The following is a 20,398-nucleotide window of genomic DNA, read 5'->3' as shown; positions in this document are numbered from 1 at the left end:
AATATTGAACAAACAAGCATTCACTGAAATGCTGGTGCTAAAAGAACAAAAATAACATGCAGCTTCATAGAATATAAAAACAGGTCTCTGAGGGAACAATTATTTATCTCTTGTCCTATGTGGCTTTCAACAGGACCACGTGGTTGGGAGAGGACGACACATAAAGGATTGGAACAGAATGACTTTGGAACATAGTTCCATTTGAAATCAGAAAAACACAGCATAAATTACTGTGTTCTATGTTGTCTTTGTCCTCCGGGTGGGTCAGTCATCTGCTAGCCCACAAAGATTGAAATTCTGCTTGGATGCCAACAAATTCTGTTGTGTTGTTACTAGAAACTCAGAAATTTAACTTTAGAATGGATTAACAAGATGTTTAAACTTCAGTAGATATATTAAATATATACAGTCCTTAAGTATCCATGGCATATTGGTTCCAAGACCTCCTGCAGATACCAAAATCCACAGATAACTCGAGTCCCTGATATAAGATGGTGTGCTATTTGCATATAACCTATGTATATCCTACGGTTTACCTTAAACCATCTCTAGATTACTTGTAATGCCCAATGCAATGTAAATGCTGTGTAAACAGTTATACTGTATTGTTTGGGGAATAAGAAGAAAAACAAGTCTATGCACATTTAGTAAGATGCTATTAAAAAAAAATTGGTTGAATTCACACACGTAGAAACCATGAATATGGCCGGGCGCTGTGGCTCACACCTGTAATTCCAGCACTTTGGGAGCCCAAGGCAGGTGGATCACCTGAGGTCAGGAGTTCGAGACCAGCCTGGCCAACATGGTGAAACCCCGTGTCTACTAAAAATACAAAAATTAGCAGGGTGCAGTGGCACGTGCCTGTAATCCCACCTACTTGGGAGGCTGAGGCAGGAGATTCACTTGAACCCAGGAAGTGGAGGTTGAGGCGAGCTGAGATCGGTCCACTGCACTCCAGCCTGGGCAACAGAGCGAGACTGTGTCTCAAAAAAATAGGAAAAAAAAAAGAAACCATGGATACGGAGAGCTGACTGTATATTAAACACGTAAATATATGTATACACTGTGCAGGCATATTAAGTAGATAATATATATTTCAAATAAGTAGTATTTTAGAAAAATGACTTGTTGAATTCTGGGGTATTGGTAAAGAAGAGGGCACATTAATTCAACTTAGGATATGTTTTATTTAACTTAAAAATCTCACAGTGCCTTTCTCAGCATAGATATTCAGTAAATGTTTGCTGTATTCTCTTAGGCATGCTGCCTTGCATATAGTAGGCACCATTATAAGCATTGGTTGAATCAATTCAAGATTCATTCAGCACTTTTTTTTTTTTTTTTTTTGAGACGGAGTCTCACTCTGTCACCCTGGCTGGAGTGCGGTGGCACGATCTCGGCTCACTGCAAGTTCTGCCTCCCGGGTTCATACCATTCTCCTGCCTCAGCCTCCCACGTAGCTGGGACTCCAGGCGCCCGCCATCACTTCCATCTTATTTTTTGTATTTTTTAGTAGAGATGGGGTTTCACCATGTTAGCCAGGATGGTCTCAATTTCCTGACCTTGTGATCTGCCCGCCTCAACCTCCCAAAGTGCTGGGATTACAGGCATGAGCCACTGTACCCGGCCTCAGCAAATATTTTTTAAACATCTGCTTATGTGCTGCACATTCTCTGAGGTTTGTACAGTTTCTATGACAGTTATGTATATAATGGAAGTTTTTGGAACATTCCCTTTCCTAACAAAGCTTTCTGATGGTTTTTTTCTCTCTTCAGTAGTATCTCATTCAGATTAATAAAGGTCTTAATAATTGATAAGGATGCTACTGATAGGACATGCACTATAACACAAAAAATTTCAGCTTTTTTTTTTTTTTGGAGACAGAATCTTGCTCTGTGGCCCAGGCTGAAATGCAGTGGCACAATCTCAGCTCACTACAACCTCCATCTCCCAGGTTTAAGTGATTCTCATGCCTCAACCTTCCAAGTAGCTAGGATTACAGGCATGCACCACCAGGCCTGGCTAATTTTTTTGTATTTTTAGTAGATACGGGGTTTCACCATGTGCCCAGGCTGGTCCCCAACTCCTGAGCTCAAGTAATCTGCTCGCCCTGGCCTCCCAAAGTGCTAGGATTACAGGCATGACCACGGTACCCAGCCAACTTCAGCATTTAAACTTCAATTTTGAAATAAGCGTAAACCTCTATAAATATACCAAAATATGTTTTTAACAAATAACTCTTTTGAGTTAGAGTACGGAGTAAGTGGATGGAAAAATGGTAACGATGAAGAGTGGAAGATTAGTAGTAGTAACAGGGAGCGGTTTCTAGTAGGAAGTCAGGAAGGTGGTAATAGAGGCCTTCAATCTTAACTGTTTCAGAAAGACTGGCAAATTTTACACTGACTAGAGAGAGAAAGCTGTGTAGACTCACCAGAAGGTCAGATTTCTTTGCTTTGGGTTAGAATTACACCAACTTAGTATAGTAGCATTGGCTAATCTCATGCTGCTCAGAAACTCTGACTGTTGCCTGTGTCTTCTATAACAATTACAGATTATTGAGTGTATAAAGATTCTTTCAAATGAGGCAGTCACTGTGATCCAAAGAATAGAAGTATTTGGGGAAAGTCAGGTTGCCTTCAGTAGAAAGCCAAAGTAAGGGTAGCAAAAACGGAGCAAAAGTGGAAGAAAATAGGTTAAAAAAATGGGAGAAGCACTAAACTTGGAAGAAAGGAGTAAAGTAATTTGTGTTCGAATATCATTTGCCTCCCACTAGATCGGAGAGTCTGTAGAACCATATTTTCTGATATCAGCTCTCACACTTTAAGTTAAATGGAGGATAAGTAGCTGCCATTAGTTTTTTTGTTTGTTTATTTGTTTACATGGATCACCAGATACACCTTAGGAAAATTATAGTGGTTTCTAAAAAATAAATTTAAGTCTTTGCTAGAATGTTAGTGAATCAAGTATTTATTAAACACTTCCTACCTACCTCCCCTCAAACAGCATATTTTAAATCAAATAAATCTCACCAGTCTTTTTGTCTTAACCTGCTCAGCAATTTTAGTGATTTCTTCACATAGCTCTCAAGATAAAGCCCTAGGCTCTTCAGATTGACTTTCAAAACTCACCTTGATCTCCATAGGATTCATCTATTTGGGGTACCCTGGTTCAGTGATGCAATGATATCTTTTCTTTTTTTGAGGGGTGAGGGGAACGGAGTTTCACTCTTGTTGCCTAGGCTGGAGTGCAGTGGCGCGATCTTGGCTCACTGCAACCTCGAAGCAATGATTTTCAACTGGGGACTGGACTGCTTGTTGCTTGGTTGAGGGTTGCTGCTGGCATTTAGTGAGTGGGAACCAGGGATGCATTACCATTCTGTAATGTATAGACTACACATTGAAGAATAGTCATCCCCAGAATGCCAAAAGCACCACTGAGAAACTGTAAGAGGAAATGTGGGTTTTGGAATCAGAAAGAACTAGGTTCAAATATCAGCCTTCCCCTCTGTAAAATAGGGGTGGTAATACTTTTCAGTAAGTAGGTAGGCAAGATTATGTTTGTAAGGTGCTGTGTCTTTACAGGTTTCAATAAATGGCCACTGCTATTAAATATGATTGTTTTCTGTTCCAGTACTCCTGGATTCTTGGTGGGTCTTACTTATTACCATCTTTGAATATTCTTACTTCTCATACTATTTCCACTTAAAATTAACTAGCTCAGGCTGGGCGCGCTGGCTCACACCTGTAATCCCAGCACTTTGGGAGGCCGAGGAGGGTGGATTATGAGGTCAGGAGTTCAAGACCGGCCTGGCCAAGATGGTAAAACCCCTCTCTACTAAAAATATAAAAATTAACTGGGCGTGGTGGTGGGCACTTGTAATCCCAGCTACTCGGGAGGCTGAGGCAGAGAATTGCTTGAACCCAGGAAGCGGAGGTTGCCGTGAGTTGCACACCACTGCACTCTAGCCTGGGCAACAGAGCAGACTCCGTCTCCAAAAAAAAAAAACTAGGTCGGAGCAGCTGAAATAGGCACAGAAGAGAGATAGGGGTAGATTGCTGCTATTCTCTCATGGTTTATGTGATTTTGTAAAAAACGATCTGGGGTTATATCAGCTCGTTCACAGTAAAGGTGGGAAATGCCTCTTGTTTCAGGTTCCAATGTGATTCAGAAGGGCAGTTCCCTGGGGACTGAATGGCAGACCCCAGTTATCTCGGAGCCCTTTCGGAGCCGCTTCAGCCGCTGTTCAAGTGTAGCTGACAGTGGGGACACAGCCATTGGTACATCATGCTCAGATATTGCAGAGGGTAAGTCTGTATTAATTATTTGATTACCAATATGTGTTGTCATTTTCAGATTTCATTTTGGGTATATTGGCATTTCCAGATTGTGTTATTTCCAGAATGTTTATAATGTCGGTCTATTCAAGGAGTCTTTCTTCTTTCCCTGTGCTACTCACATCTGGTCCCTTTATCTGAATTTCCATTTTTTATCTTATCTGAAACAACTTTGTTGGGGGATGGGAGGACGGGGTCTCACTCTGTCACCCGGGTTGGAGTTCACTGGCGTGATCGTGGCTCACTGCAGCCTCCCAGGCTGAGGTGATCCTCCCACCTCAGCCTCCCAGGCTGAGGTGATCCTCCCACCTCAGCCTCCTGGGTAGCTGAGACTGCAGGTATGCACCACCATGCTTCACTAATTTTTTGTGTGTTTTTATAGAGATGGGGTTTCGCCGTGTTGCCCAGGCTGGTCTGGACTCCCAGACTCAAGAGAACCACCTGCCTCGGCCTCCCAAAGTGCTGAGATTACAGGCATGAACCCCTGTGCCTAGCCTTTGAAACAACTTTCTAATAGGTTAATTGGCCTCAAGTCTTTCTCCCTCTGCTGCCAGATTATTTTTGCTAAAAGCCTAATTTCATAGTTTCCTGTAAATCTTCAATAACTCCTATTGCTTGGAAGATGAAGTTCAGAGCCTTCAGTTCTGTGATCGTCCCTATGCCACCCACTCAAACATATTTCCTGCTGTCACCAGGTCTGAATGTACAGTCCTGTTTTTTGTTTTGTTTCTACTAATTTTTTGAGATGGTCTCGCTCTGTCACCAAGGCTGGAGTGCAGTAGTGCCATCATGCTCACTGCAGCCTTAAACTCCTAGGCTCCTGAGTAGCAGGGACTACCAGCATGGTGCCACTACACCCAGCTATGTTTTTTTTTGTTTGTTTGTTTTTTCTTTTTTGTAGAATTGAGGTCTTGCTATATTGCCCTTGCTATATTGTTCAACTTATTTGCCTGAAACGATCCTATTGCCTCAGTCTCCCAAAGTGCTGAGTGCAGGGATTATAGGCTAGAGCCACCATACCCAGCTGGTTTTGGGTTTCTGATACCCGGGATCTTTTTTTCCTTCTTTAATCTGGGCCCATGTGTGCAATGCCTGCCTCCTCTTGCCTTTCCTAGCTATGTTGATCTTACTATTCAAGATCCAGCAAATATCCCACAGGCTTTTCCCATCCCTTACACTCATTAGTCATATCATTCTCCTTGCATTCTTGTATCTTTTTTATCTCTGCCACTTGTTTTTGCACTTAAGTATTGCCAGGCAATACTTTATGAGGGTATTTTGTTTTTCCATTTAGATTGGTGAGTTCTAGAAGGCAGAGAACCTAATGATAATAATTAACTACTGTTGATTGTATGCTTTGTGATAGATACTATAAATTTTTTCTTTATTATTTCACTACAGCCCTTAAGAACCCTATAATATGTCTTATTTCCATTTTACGGATGAGAAGGCTGAATTTCAAAGTGATTGAATGAGTTTCTTAAAGTCACAAAACTAGTCACTTCGATAATCATGTGTTGTAATTTTTTTTTTTTTTTTTTGAGACGGAGTCTTGCTCTGTTGCCCAGGCTGGAGTGCAGTGGCCGGATCTCAGCTCACTGCAAGCTCCGCCTCCCGGGTTCCCGCCATTCTCCTGTCTCAGCCTCCCGAGTAGCTGGGACTACAGGCCGCCCGCCACCTCGCCTGGCTAGTTTTTTGTATTTTTTATTAGAGACGGGGTTTCACCGTGTTAGCCAGGATGGTCTCGATCTCCTGACCTCGTGATCCGCCCGTCTCAGCCTCGCAAAGTGCTGGGATTACAGGCTTGAGCCACCGCGCCCGGCCTCATGTGTTGTGATTTTAAAACATCTACTCCACAGCCACTAGGATGGCTATACTTCAAAAGATAATAATAATCCCAACTACTTGCGAGGCTGAGGCAGGAGGATCACTTGAGCCCCGGAGTTTGGAGACTAGCCTGGGCAACATAGTGAGACCCCATCTCAAAAAAAAAAAAATAAGTTCAATCACCTTGTTACACAGGTTGTGTGTGTGACTCTGTTTTTTATTCTTTTAGGGAAATAAAAGTTAAACATAGAGTGATTCCTGACCTGATAGTTCTGCTCCTAGATATATACCCAGGAGAAATGAATACACAAGTTTTTGTGTGGACTTGTACATAAATGTTGGTAGCAGCATTATTCGTGATAGTCAAAAGTAAAAACAACCCAAAACCCACAACTGATGAATGAATGAATAAAATATCCATATAATACAGTAGAATATTATTCAGCAATAAAAAGAAATGAAATACTGGTACGTGCTACCTTAAAAACATATACTGGCCAGGCGTGGTGGCTGATGTCTGTAATCCTAGCACTTTGGGAGGCCAAAGTGGGTGGATTGCCCGATCTCAGGAGTTTGAGACCAGCCTGGGCAACACAGTGAAACCCCATCTCTACTAAAATACAAAAAATTAGCTGGGCATGGTTATGTGTATCTGTAATCTATTTGGGAGGCTGGGACAGGAGAATCACTTGAACCTGGGAGGCAGAGGTTGTAGTGAGCTGAGATTGTGCCATTGCACTCCAGCCTGGGCAACAGAGTGAGACTCTTGTCTCAAAAAATAATAATAATAATATATATACTAAGACTATATTTTCAGGGATCATTTCTGTAGTATGTTACTAGAGAAGTTTTTCTGAATGCGTAGAGCACCGGTAAGAAAAAGAAAATGAAAATAAAATGAAATAACCATTATATATGAAGTTAAAAAAAAAAGCCAGACACAAAAGGCTGTATATTGCATGATTCCATCTATATCAGGGGTCCCCAACCCCTGGGCCTAGGAACAGTACTAGTCTGGCCTGTTAGGAACAACACAGCAGGAGGTGAGCAGCAGGTCGAGCATTACCGCCTGAGCTCCATCTCCTGTCAAATCAGTGGTGGGATTAAATTCTCATAGGAGCACGAATGCTATTGTGAACTATGCATTTGAGGGATCTAGATTGCATGCTCCTTATGAGAATCTAATGCCTAAAGTCCAGAATAGGTGAACATACAGAAACACAAAGTAGATTAATGGTTTTCTAGGGCTTCAGAGGCTGGTGGAAACATAGCATGACTGCCAAAGGGTAAGAGGTTTTCTTTTTGGAGTGATGAAAATGTTGTAAGATTGATTGTAGTGATTACACAACTCCATTGATATACTAAAACCCATTGAATTGTACACCTCAGGTGAGCAAATTGTATGATATGTGAATTGTATTTCAATAAAGGTTTTTGGTTTTTGTTTTTCTTAAATAGGTATGAGCTGAGAGGAGTAAATTTAAAAATGAAAAGAAAAAAAAAGCCAGGGACAGTGGTCTGTACTTGTAGTCCCAGCTGCTCCCAAGGCTGAGGTGGGAAAACCACTTGAGCCCAGGAGTTTGAGTAGAGTCTGGGCAACATAGTGAGATCTTGTCTCCAAAAAAAAGAGGAGGTAGTGGGGACCACATCTACTATTACTGGTTCCTAGACATCTAGCATTAATTTTAGTTTTTGTTTGTTTGTTTTATAAAGATAGGGTCTCTTTTTGTCACCCAGGCTGGAGTGCAATGGCGTGATCATAAGCTCATTGCAGCCTTGAACTCCTGGGCTCAAGTGATCTTTCCACCTAAACCTTCTGAGTAGCTGGGACTACAGGCGTGTACCATCACACTCAGCCAGTTTTGTTTGTTTGTTTGTTTGTTTTGTTTTGTTTTTTATGGAAACAGGTTCACACCATCTTGCCCAGGCTGGTTCTTGAAGTTCTGGGCTCAAGCAGTCCTCCTGCCCTGGCCTTCCAAAGTGCTGGGATTACATTATACATATAGTTGTCAAACTATTAACACTGGGTGTGCACTGCACCCAGCCCTTAGCATTAATTTTAATAGTTTGACAACTATATGTATAATGGGAACTGTGCTCAGTAAATACCGAGTAGAATTGAATCATAGATTTTGAGGTACACAGGACTTCAAAAATCACCTCTGCTCGTTTTGATTGGTGAATAACAAAAATTCCCCAAGGAGTTAAGTAACTTGCCTAACATCATACAGCTGGTTATCAGATTCTGGTCTCCTGACTGTGTAATAGTCTATCAATTGTGTAATCAAAAGTCTTACTGTTAATTTAATTTTCACTTGTTAAGATTTTGTCTGCATGTACAGTCATGGGACCTTTTTATTTTTTATTAAATAATAGTTTTTTTTTTTTTTTTTTTTTTTTTTTTGAGGCGGAGTCTCGCTCTGTCGCCCAGACTGGAGTGCAGTGGCGCAATCTCGGCTCACTGCAAGCTCCGCCTCCCGGGTTCACGCCATTCTCCTGCCTCAGTCTCCCGAGTAGCTGGGACTACAGGCGCCCGCCACCTCGCCCGGCTAGTTTTTTGTATTTTTAGTAGAGACGGGGTTTCACCATGCTAGCCAGGATGGTCTCGATCTCCTGACCTCGTGATCCGCCCGTCTCGGCCTCCCAAAGTGCTGGGATTACAGGCTTGAGCCACCGCGCCCGGCCTAAATAATAGATATTTTTAAAATCAATCAATGGTCTACATTTTGCCCGTTGAAATGACCAGCTGTATTTAATTCAGTTACATTGCTACACAGATTGTATGTGTGACTCTCTTTTTTATTCTTTTGAGAAAATATTTGTATTTCTAGTGCATTCTTTTAAAATTGTAATAGTCCTCTTGAGATAGGCACCAAAGATAATGGTCTAGAAGTTTTTATTTATTTATTTATTTTTATTATTATTACTAGTTTTTTGAGACAGTCGCTCTGTCGCCCAGGCTGGAGTGCAGTGGCACAATCTCAGTCACCGAAACCTCTGCCTCCTGGGGTCAAGCTATTTTCCTGCCTCAGCCTCCCGAGTAGCTGCAATTACAGGCGCGCCACCACGCCTGGCTAATGTTTGTATTTTTTGTAGAGACGGGATTTCACCATGTTGGCCAGTCTGGTCTTGAACTCTTGACCTCGTGATCCACCTGCCTTGGCCTCCCAAGTGCTAGGATTACAGGCGTGAGCCACCACACCCGGCCCTAATTGTTTTTTTAAACTGCTGTGTTTGTTAAATACCATGATCCTAATCTTTTTTTTTTTTTTTTTTTTTGAGACGGAGTCTCGCTCTGTCGCCCAGGCTGGAGTGCAGTGGCGGGATCTCAGCTCACTGCAAGCTCCGCCTCCCGGGTTCCCGCCATTCTCCTGCCTCAGCCTCCTGAGTAGCTGGGACTACAGGCGCCCGCCACCTCGCCCGGCTAGTTTTTTGTAATTTTTAGTAGAGACGGGGTTTCACCGTGTTAGCCAGGATGGTCTCGATCTCCTGACCTCGTGATCCGCCCGTCTCGGCCTCCCAAAGTGCTGGGATTACAGGCTTGAGCCACCGCGCCCGGCCCATGATCCTAATCTTAACTCTTTTTGTGTGTGTGTTTGTTTTGAGATGGAGTGTCCCTCTGTCACCCAGGCTGGAGTGCAGTGGCGTGATCTTGGCTCACTGCAACCTCCACCTCCTGGGTTCAAGCGATTCTTCTGCCTCAGCCTCCTGAGTAGTTGGGATTACAGGCACGTGCCACCACACCCGGCCAATTTTTATATTTTTAGTAAAGATGGGGTTTCACCATGTTGGCCAGACTGGTCTCGAACTCCTGACCTCAGCTGATCCACCCACCTTGGCCTCTCAAAGCGCTGGGATTATAGGCGTGAGCCACGCTCTTGGCCTCTAATCTTAACTCTTAGACATTTTTTTCATGAATCTAGCTTGTAGTCTAGTTGACAAGAACCCCTATGACTGGTATACAGTATAGTTCATTGTTGCATCTTTAAGTTGAATAGGCATGCTTTTGATTCCACCCTTCACTAAGGTGTTTTACCTTGGAAGATTCTAGAGGGACAGAGTAGAGGTGGGTACTGAAGAGTTCAGAATGCTTTCAGCTCTTTGCACAAGACTGAAATAGTCACTGGCTTAATTCAGGCTACTGAATCACTTCAGGTGTAGACTGAAGTGACTGAGATTTGGTAATAGCTGAATCTACCCTTACTGTGAAAGGAAGTTTGCTAAAAAATGAGTTGTTTTTTAGGGTGGGGAGGGGGCAGAAAATGTTGTTAAGTAGAGGAGAGATTTAGAACTGTATTCTTAAAATGGCAAAACCCCAATGTTTTGGGGAACTGTAGATATCTGTAAATAAAAATCACATATCCCATGCACTGTATTTTTTAAAGAGATGGGTCTCGCTATGTTGCCTACAACTGGAGTGCAATGATTGTTCACAGGTACCATCATAGTGTACTATAGCCATAAACTCAAGAGGGCTCAAGTAATCCTCCTGAGTTAGACTACTGAGTAGCTGGGCCTACAGAAGTGTATCACCTGCCTGGTTCCCATACACTAAATTTTGAATGCCTTTGAAAATCGTAGAAGATAGAGGTCCCTTTGAAAATGAGTGTTGCTATTTCATTTCAAAATATTCTGGCCGGGCACGGTGGCTCACGCCTGTAATCCCGGCACTTTGGGAGGCCGAGGCGGGTGGATCATGAGGTCAGGAGATCAAGACCATCCTGGCTAATGTGGTGAAACCCCATCTCTACTAAAAATACAAAAAAAAATTAGCCGAGTGTGGTGGTGGGCACCTGTAGTCCCAAGCTTCTCAGGAGGCTGAGGCAGGAGAATGGCGTGAACCTAGGAGGCGGAGCTTGCAGTCAGCCGAGATCACACCACTGCACTCCAGCCTGGGTGACAGAGCAAGACTCCGTCTCAAAAAAAAAAAAAAAAAAAAAAAAAATTCTAAACCACAAACCAGACTTACCGTGTAACTCAGAGGTCCCCAACTTTTGGCCTGTGAATCAGTACCAGTCCATGCATATTAGGAACCAGGCCACACGGCTGGAGGTGAGTAGCAGGCGAGCAAGCGTTACTGCCTCAGCCTGCGCCTCCTGTCAGATCAGTGGTGACATTAGATTCTCATAGAAGAACAAACCCTATTATGAACTGTGCATGTGAGGCATCTAGATTGCTCAGTCCTTACGAGAATCTAATACCTGATGATCTGAGGTGGAACAGTTTGATCCTGAAACCATCCCCCCCACCATCATCTGTGGAAAAATTGTGTTCCACAAAACCATTCCCCTGGTACCAAAAAGGTTGGAGTGTAACTTTACATTTTATAGCACAGTTAGTCTGAATCAGGCAGTTTCCTTAATATAAATAGATAAACTCAATAGATAAGTTAAAAATGTGGACAAGGACATCACCTTAATTTTCTAAGATGTCCATTTATTATCTATAAAAAATTAGGAAAGCCGTATTCTTCTAGGTCAGTTGGTACTTTTCTTCTTGGCTTTGGTTTTGACATTATTTTGGGGTTGTCTTAGTCTGTTTTCTGTTACTATAAGAGAATACCTGAGACAGTGTAACTTATACAGAAAAGATGTTTATTTTGCCCATGGTTCTGGAGAGTGGGAAGTCCAAAGGCATAGTGGCAGCATCTGGCAAAGGCTTTTGTACTGTATCACAACATGGTGGAAAAGCAGAGACCACAAGAGTGAGCCACGCTTGCCTTTTTTTCTTTTTTTTTTTGAGACAGTCTTATTTCTGTCACTCAGGCTGGAGTGCAGTGGCGGGATCTTGGCTCACTGCAGCTGCCGCCTCCCAGGTTCAAATGATTCTCCTGCCTCAGCCCCCCGAGTAGCTGGGATTACAGGCACCTGCCATCACGCCCAGCTAATTTTTGCATTTTTAGTAGAGATGGGGTTTCACCATGTTAGCCAGGCTGGTCTTGAACTCCTGACCTCATATGATTCGCTTGCCTCTGCCTCCCAAAGTGCTAGGATTACATGCGTAAGCCACCATGCCAAACCCAAGCTTGCTTTTTTTTTTTTTTTTTTGAGATGGAGTTTAGCTCTTGTTGCCCAGGCTGGAGTGCAATGGTAGGATCTCGGCTCACCGCAACCTCTGCCTCCCAGGTTCAAGCGATTCTCCTGCCTCAGCTTCCCAAGAAGCTGGGATTCCAGGCATGTGTCACCACACCCAGCTAATTTTATATTTTTAGTAGAGATGGGGTTTCTCCATGTTGATCAGACTGGTCTCAAACTCCTGACCTCAGGTGATCCGCCCGCCTCAGCCTCCCAAAGTGCTGGGATTACAGGCATGAGCCACCGTGCCTGGCCCCAAGCTTGCTTTTATAACAACCGACTGCTTTGAGAACTAACTCACTTCTGCTAATCTATTATGAAGCTTCTACCCTCATGACCCAGTCACCTCTTAGAGGCCCCCGCTTCTTAATACTGTTACATTGGCAATTAAGTTTCCAACACATGAACTTTTAGGGGACAGACACTTTCTTTTTTTTTTTTTTTTTTTTTTTTTTTGAGACGGAGTCTCGCTCTGTCGCCCAGGCTGGAGTGCAGTGGCCGGATCTCAGCTCACTGCAAGCTCCGCTTCCCGGGTTTACGCCATTCTCCTGCCTCAGCCTCCCGAGTAGCTGGGACCATAGGCGCCCGCCACCTCGCCCGGCTAGTTTTTTTTGTATTTTTTTAGTAGAGACGGGGTTTCACCGTGTTAGCCAGGATGGTCTCGATCTCCTGACCTCGTGATCCGCCCGTCTCGGCCTCCCAAAGTGCTGGGATTACAGGCTTGAGCCACCGCGCCCGGCCTGGGGACAGACACTTTCAAACCATAGCAGAGGGTGTGGACTCAGAACTGAATTTGGTGAATCTAGAGAGAGTGGTGCTATGGATAGAGAATGGTAGGAGGTATTGCAGAGTTCATGGTAGCAACACCTCGTGTGCTACAACCTCACAGTCTTCTGTTTTGTAATTACACTATGGGAGCAGCAACCGTTGATAAGAACTGATACTATGTGCTTTTATGGAGAATTTAAAACATACTGCTTATGGTTAAGCACCGTGGCTCATCCCTGTAATCCCAGCACTTTGGAAGGCTGAGACAGGTGGATCACTTGAGGTTAGGAGGTCAAGACCAGCCTGGCCAACATGGTGAAACCCCATCCACTAGAAATACAAAAATTAGCCAGGCATGGTGGCAGATTCCTGTAATCCCAGCTACTCAGGAGGCTGAGGCAGAAGAGTCGCTTGAACCTGGGAGGCAGAGGTTGTGGTGAGCCAAGATTGTGCCACTGCACTCCAGCCTGGACAACAGAGTGGGTGAGACCCCATCTCAAAAAAGAAAAAATTGGGCCAGGCACAGTGGCTCACGCCTGTAATTCCAGCACTTTGGGAGGCCGAGGCGGGCAGATCACCTGAGGTTGGGAGTTCAAGACCAGCCTGACCAGCATGGAGAAGCCCCGTGTCTACTGAAAATACAAAATTAGCCAGATGTGGTGGAGCATGCCTTTAATCCGAGCCACTCAGGAGGCTGAGGCAGGAGAATTGCTTGAACCTAGGAGGCGGAGGTTGCAGTAGGCCAAGATTGTGCCATTGCATTCCAGCCTGGGCAACAGGCGAAACTCCATCTCAAAAAAAAAATGAAAAAATTGTATTGCTTACTAGTCTTTGAAGTCTTTATCACTACCAGTCTGCCTTAACTTTGTGTACTAGTCCTATATTTAAGTTGTGAGACATCAGAAACTGGGTCCTTTAACTGAGAAATTTCTTTCTTGGTGTCCTGAGAGACTAATGCATGTTGTCAGAACTTATTCAGGTTTTTGTTTTGTTATGTGTGTGTGTGTGTTTTTTTAGTGTGGCCTTTTATGTATCCCCAAGATCATCTTGAGTATAGGAAATTAGATACTATGCATATAGTATAAGGCTTGCACATCTTTTTTAAAAGTATTTATTCCTCCTGTCTAACCGAAATGTTTTACCCTTTGATTAGCATCTCGATTCCTCCTGCTCCCGAACTTATAGTAACCACAATTATTCTCTCTATTTCTATGTGTCGAGGTTTTTTTAGCTTCCACATACAAATAAGAACGTGCAGTATTTGTCATTTTGTGCCTGGCTTATTTCTCTTAGTGTCCTCCAGGTTCATCCATGTTGTTGCAAGTGACATAAATTATATCTTTTGTAAGGCTGGTATTCCATTGTGTCTGTATACTGCATTTTCCTTACCTATTCATCGGTTGATTCTATAACTTGGCTATTGTGAATAATTACTCAGTAAACATGGGATTGTATATATCTCTTTGACATACTAATTTCATATTCTTTGGATATATACCCAGAAGTGGATTGCTGGATCATATGGTAACTATTTTTCGTTTTTTGGTTTTTTTGAGGAACCTACATACTCCATTGTTTTCCACAATGACTGTGTTGTTACATTCCCACCAACTGTGTACCAGAGTTCCCTTTTCTCTACATCCTCTCCAAACTTGTTGTCTTTCATCTCTTTTTTTTTTTTTGGAGATGGAGTCTTGCTCTGTCGCCCTGGCTGGAGTGCAATGGTGCGACCCCGGCTCATTGCAACCTCCGCCTCCCGGATTCAAGTGATTCTCCTGCCTCAGCCTCCAGAATAACTGGGACCACAGGCACGTGCCACCACGCCCAGCTAATATTTTGTATTTTTAGTAGAGATGGGGTTTCACTGTGTTAGCCAGGATAGTTTCGATTTCCTAACCTCAAGATCCCCCCTCCTCAGCCTCCCAAAGTGCTGGAGATTACAGGTGTGAGCCACTGCGCCCGGCCTCATCTTTTTGATAATAGCCATTCTGACAGGTGTGAGGTGGCTTGCCTGTATTTTTAAAGAGTTGCTTAAGGCCAGGCATGGTGGCTCACACCTATAATCCTAGCACTTTGGGAGGCTGAGGTGGGTGGATCACTTGAGCCCATGTGTTCGAGACCAGTCTGGGCAACATGGCAAAACCCTGTCTCTACTAAAAATAAAAAAACTGAGGTGGGAAGATCACCTGAGCCTGGGGAGGTTGAGGCTTCAGTGAACTGTGATCACGCCACTGTGCTCCAGCCTGGGTGACAGAGTGAGACCCCCATCTCAAAAAAAAAAAAAAAAAAAAAGTTGTTTAATGAGAAGATAGTAGCTGATCTTATACTCACGTAATTCTGGGAACAATTATAGTATTTGTTGTTATCTGAGTGTGCTCTGTGTTGGTTGGTGGGGAGGAAAAAAAGAGAAACAAGTTGGTAGTCACTCTTCTCCAGCGTAGATATGCTTGATTTGGGAACAAGTACTGAATATAGTTGAAAAGAAATTGGTATTCCTTGTTTCCTTATTTAGTTTTCTGCCCGCTGAAAGCAATAAGTATGTTACCTCACATTCCTCCCTTATTGTTTGCTTGCAGTAGTCCCCCTCAGAGTAGTACTTGAAAGTTGGAAATAGGTAGAAATGTGAACCTTCTGCAGTTGGGCTAATCAAGGGTTGTTTCCCAAGACCACGCAGGAGCCAAAGGAAACATGAATTCAGTCTGAAGGAAAAGTTAAAAAAAAAAAAAAAAAAAAAACCACAGTTGGGTACACACAAGGGGCCAAGTGAAAGACAAAATATAAAATAGAGGATTTCAGTGTGTACCCAATTGAGAGTGCTCACTGTGCTAAAGTGAAACCTGAGAGTTACTAAGAATAACTTCACATATCCAGGCAGTCAGGTCTGGGGTATGGGAGAGAGAACAGAATCCTGCCTCGGATGCCATACTCCATGCCCTGCATACTGAGCAAGACTGTCTAGTTCGCTTCATTCTTCAGATAGTTTGGACTCTTTGCTCACCTTCCTGGGGGAGCTTTTGGAGGTCGCAGAAGATTCTGGCAACTCTTGGAAAGGATATTTTTATTAGATTTGATTATAGCTGAGAGTTGTCCAGCTTCCAGAAGAGTAGGACCTAACTCATTTTCCTTAAGTAAGTAATTTTTTTTTAAAGTTCAGTTTTCAGCTTTGTCTGTTGACTGACACGATTTTTTTAATTCTAGTACAAAGGACTAAGTTAAAAGTGAAGCCGTTAAATGCCTTTTGTTGGTTTACCTTGTGAATGGCATTTGAGATCCTGGAAAATACATCTCCCAGTTTGGTTGCTGTGTCTTTCTGCTTGATACTTTTGATGACGGTGCTCTCTCTGCTTGGTCTCAGGACAGGCTGAGAGTTTCTGGCATAGCATTCAAACTCAAGAAAGCTTGCTGCTTCAATTTTTACTTATGGAAGACTATTCTCTCCGCAGATTTTTGCAGCTCAAGTGGCAGTCCTCCTTTCCAGCCCATCAAAAGCCATGTAACCATTCCAACAGCCCATGTGATGCCTTCTACTTTAGGGACCTCTCCTGCCAAGCCAAATTCTACACCTGTTGGACCCTCTTCCTCCAAACTCCCTTTGTCAGGGTTGGCTGAAAGTGTGGGAATGACAAGAAATGGAGACCTCGGTGCAATGAAACTTTCTCCAGGCCTATCTAGAGATCTCGTGTATCTCTCTGGTGCTCCTGGAGAAAATGGAATTGAGCAGTCCTGGTTTCCAGCAGTGGGCCATGAAAGACAAGAAGAGGCGAGGAAGTTTGATATTCCTCGCATGGACTCTACCCTCAATCAGTCGGCAGTGATGGAGACACTTTATTCAGATCCTCACCACCGAGTCCGCTTCCACAACCCAAGAACCAGCACAAGTAAGGAGTTGTACAAAGTGTTGCCTGAGGCCAAGAAGGCACCGGGCAGCGGGGCAGTGTTTGAGCGGAATGGACCACATTCTAATAGCAGTGGGGTCCTCCCTTTGGGACTCCAGCCTGCTCCCGGGCTCTCCAAGCCGCTGCCCTCTCAGGTGTGGCAGCCGAGTCCTGACACTTGGCATCCCCGAGAGCAATCTTGTGAACTCAGCACTTGTCGGCAGCAGCTGGAATTGATCCGTTTACAGATGGAGCAAATGCAGGTAGAGGTCCATCTTTCCTTGGTTTTCTAGGTTCTGTACAGTTCTTAGAATTGTAATAGCTTTTGTCCTTTGAATTTTGGCTTTAAATAAAATAGCTATAAAAAGAAGGAAGATGTTTGTAGACAGGAAATACAGGCTTGTGAGCTGTTGGCCATTGAATCTGTTTGGTGGTCAAATTAAGCACCAGTTAGGGTCTCCAAAATAGCAAAAGGTTACAAAGGAAAATTTAAAAGGTATTTATACCAGTTACTAGACTACAGAATTTTATTTAATCTTCATAGTGTACTAACGAGGTAGATGTAGAAACTTACCAGGTTCTTAGACTACATAATCTGTCCAGGGTCATAGAGCTGGTGATTGGTAGAGCTAGGGTTTAAAACCCATCTTTGAGGCCAGGTGCAGTGACTCATGCCTTTAATCCCAGCACTTTGGGCCAAGGTGGGCAGGAGTTCGAGACCAATCTGGCCAGCAGAGTGAAACCCTGCCTCTACTAAAAATGTAAAAATTAGCCAGGTGTGGTGGCATGCACCTATAGTCCCAACTACTTGGGAGGCTGAGGTGGGAGAATTGCTTGAACCTGGGAGGTGGAGGTTTCAGTGAGCCAAGACCACTCCATTGCACTCCAGCATGGATGACAGTGAGACTCCGTCTCAATAAATAAATAAATAAATAAATAAATAAGAAAACCTTCTTTGAGCCCCTGTGTTCTCTCTATCACTTTTGTATTTTCTTTTTTTTTTTTTCTTTTTTTTGAGATGGAGTCTCGCTCTGTTGCCCAGGCTGGAGTGCAGTGGCATGATCTCGGCTCACTGCAACCTCCACCTCCCAGGGGGGTCAAGTGATTCTCCTGCCTCAACCTCCTGAGTAGCTGAAACTACAGGTGCGTGCCACCACCCCTGGGTCGTTTTTGTATTTTTAGTAGAAACAGTTTCACCATGCTGGCCAGCCTGGTCTCGAACTCCTGACCTTGTTATCTGTCCGCCTCGGCCTCCCAAAGCTGGGGGCGGGGGGTGAGCTACTGCACCTGGCCTGTATTTTCTTTTTTCTTTTCTTTTTTTTTTTTTTTTTTGTGTGTGTGTGTGTATGTGTTTTTTTTCTGGAGACAGAGTCTTGCTCTGTCTCCCAGTGGCATGATTTTGGCTTACTGCAACCTCCACCTCCCAGGTTCAAGCAATTTTCCTGCCTCAGCCTCCTGAGTAGCTGGGAACCACAGGCGCATGCCACCACCGCCGGCTAATTTTTTGTATTTTTTAGTGGAGACAGGGTTTCACCCTGTTGCCCAGGCTGGTTTAGAACTCCAGAGCTCAGGCAGTCTGCCCGCCTTGGCCTCCCCAAGTGCTGGGATTACAGGCGTGAGCCACCGCGCCCAGCATATTTTCTTTTAAAAAATCCTTATGCTGCTGAAGAGTGGGAAGGAAGGGAGCAGACATATTCCCCTTCCTTGGTTGGTGAGGACATCCTAGCTCCTGGTTTGCCTCTGTTGCTAGATAATAAAAGATAACTGACCTTTTCTTAGAAACTAGAGCCTTTTTGAACAGGGAGTGTTCAGTTGGCAGAAGCCTTCCTGGCAGGTTCTTTCCAGTCATGCCTCAGAGCTAAAATTATTTCATAAACATTGGGCCTCATCAGGCTGAGCCAAGTTGGGCCTTGACTACAGACCCAGCTGATTACTGCTCAGGTGTTTTCAGGCATGTATGGGTCAAGATCAAGCTCACCTGGGCCTACTTGCCTTTCAGCTTCAGAACGGAGCCATCTGCCACCATCCTCCTGCTTTTGCTCCTTCACTGCCCATCTTAGAGCCAGCACAGTGGATCAGCATCTTGAACAGTAATGAACACCTTCTGAAAGAAAAAGAGCTTCTCATTGATAAGTAAGAGGGCAAGGGGTACCACAGAGCCAGACTACTCTCCCAGGCCCCATTGAAGACACCTAATGGAGTCTTCCCAAGGGCAAAACATTCCTCCTCTGTTTAGGCCCATGTCTTGCCTCACGGTGGAGGCAGTTTGATAAGCAGCCTAGTCGTATATATAACGTAATAGGCCAGTTATATATTTCTTTAGGGCTCTAGGGAATGCCTGAAGGGGGTAGCCAGTTCATTGCCTCTGATTTTTTCCTCATTTCCCCTCAGTTATCTTTCTCATTTGTTCTTCCTTCAGAAAATAGTGATATCCAGAATCTAAGATCTTGCGTACATAATAGGGATTATATTTAGTAGGGGCTTATATTGTGAGGGGTTAACATCAGGACCTTGACCCAGTTCTACCGGCTTGTGCAGGCAGAGGAAACACATCTCGCAGCTGGAGCAGAAAGTGCGAGAGAGCGAACTGCAAGTCCACAGTGCCCTCTTGGGCCGCCCTGCCCCCTTTGGTGATGTCTGCTTGCTGAGGCTACAGGTAAGTATTGGCAATCAAGATGGCATTCTGTTTGTCATAACTCAGTGTCTTCCCTATGCTTGGCACCATTAGGTATCCAGGAGATACAAAAGAGATCAAGAGTAAACATACTAATTACCCTCAAAGAGTAACATACTAATTATAAAGCACCCTTTATCATGCCCTAGTGGTGGCAGAAAAGGCTAAGAACCAGGCGAAAGTCCAGATGCCTGGGTGTCAAGACATACTTGGGAGAAAGGTAGATAGTAAAGTCCTAGAATTGAGTGATGTTACGAGAAGACTTAATCTTCTAGCCCTGGCCAAAAGGAGAGAGAGGCAAAGATGTTGCGGGATTTAGAGCCATTCTCTCTTTTTTTTTTTCTCCCTGCTCTGTCACCCAGGCTGGAGTGCAGTGGCACAATCTCGGCTCACTGCAACCTCCGTCTTCTTGGTTCAAGCGATTCTCCTGCCTCAGCCTCCCAAGTAGCTAGGATTACAGGCGCCTGCCACCATGCCTGGCTAATTTTTATGTTTTTAGTAGAGATGGGGTTTCGCCATATTGGCTAGGCTGGTCTCGAACTCCTGACCTCGTGATCCGCCTACCTAAGCCTCAAAGTGCTGGGATTACAGGTGTGAGCCATTGCACCCGGCCATTCTCATTTTTATCCTCCATATCTAGGAGCAGCTGAAGAAGATCATATTCTCACTGAGATCAATGGTTGTGGGGGTTGAGAGCTTGAAAAGAAGCCTGCTTTGTTGACCAAGCCTCTGCAGTTTGGGCATTTGAATGTTGGATATTTGACAGGTTATAACATTGGCTTTGCTACCTAATTAAGGCAGTATCCTGTCTCATAGAATCAGAATGTTGACAGTGGGAAGTGCCTT

At 44.0% G+C, this 20,398-nt stretch overlaps 1 protein-coding gene and 1 pseudogene across 6 annotated transcripts in view; both read left to right on the top strand.

Annotated features, from left to right (window-relative positions):
- CEP85 (centrosomal protein 85) overlaps positions 1-20,398 on the top strand; it is a 47,063-nt gene that overhangs the window by 6,000 nt on the left and 20,665 nt on the right. For all 6 annotated transcript variants that reach the window (XM_033227654.1, XM_033227653.1, XM_033227655.1 and 3 more), the window contains exons 3-6: positions 4,152-4,304; positions 16,447-17,141; positions 18,878-19,011; positions 19,417-19,534. In XM_033227654.1, coding sequence (XP_033083545.1) covers positions 4,152-4,304; positions 16,447-17,141; positions 18,878-19,011; positions 19,417-19,534 — 1,100 coding nt within the window. The remainder of the gene's footprint in view (positions 1-4,151; positions 4,305-16,446; positions 17,142-18,877; positions 19,012-19,416; positions 19,535-20,398) is intronic.
- On the top strand, positions 6,963-7,051 carry LOC117094122 (annotated as a pseudogene).

The sequence above is a fragment of the Trachypithecus francoisi genome, unplaced genomic scaffold, assembly GCF_009764315.1.
Source record: "Trachypithecus francoisi isolate TF-2019V2 unplaced genomic scaffold, Tfra_2.0 Lachesis_group12, whole genome shotgun sequence".
NCBI lineage: Eukaryota > Metazoa > Chordata > Mammalia > Primates > Cercopithecidae > Trachypithecus > Trachypithecus francoisi.
Note: the sequence above shows the minus strand (reverse complement) of the source record. Positions and strands in the feature narration are given on the sequence as shown.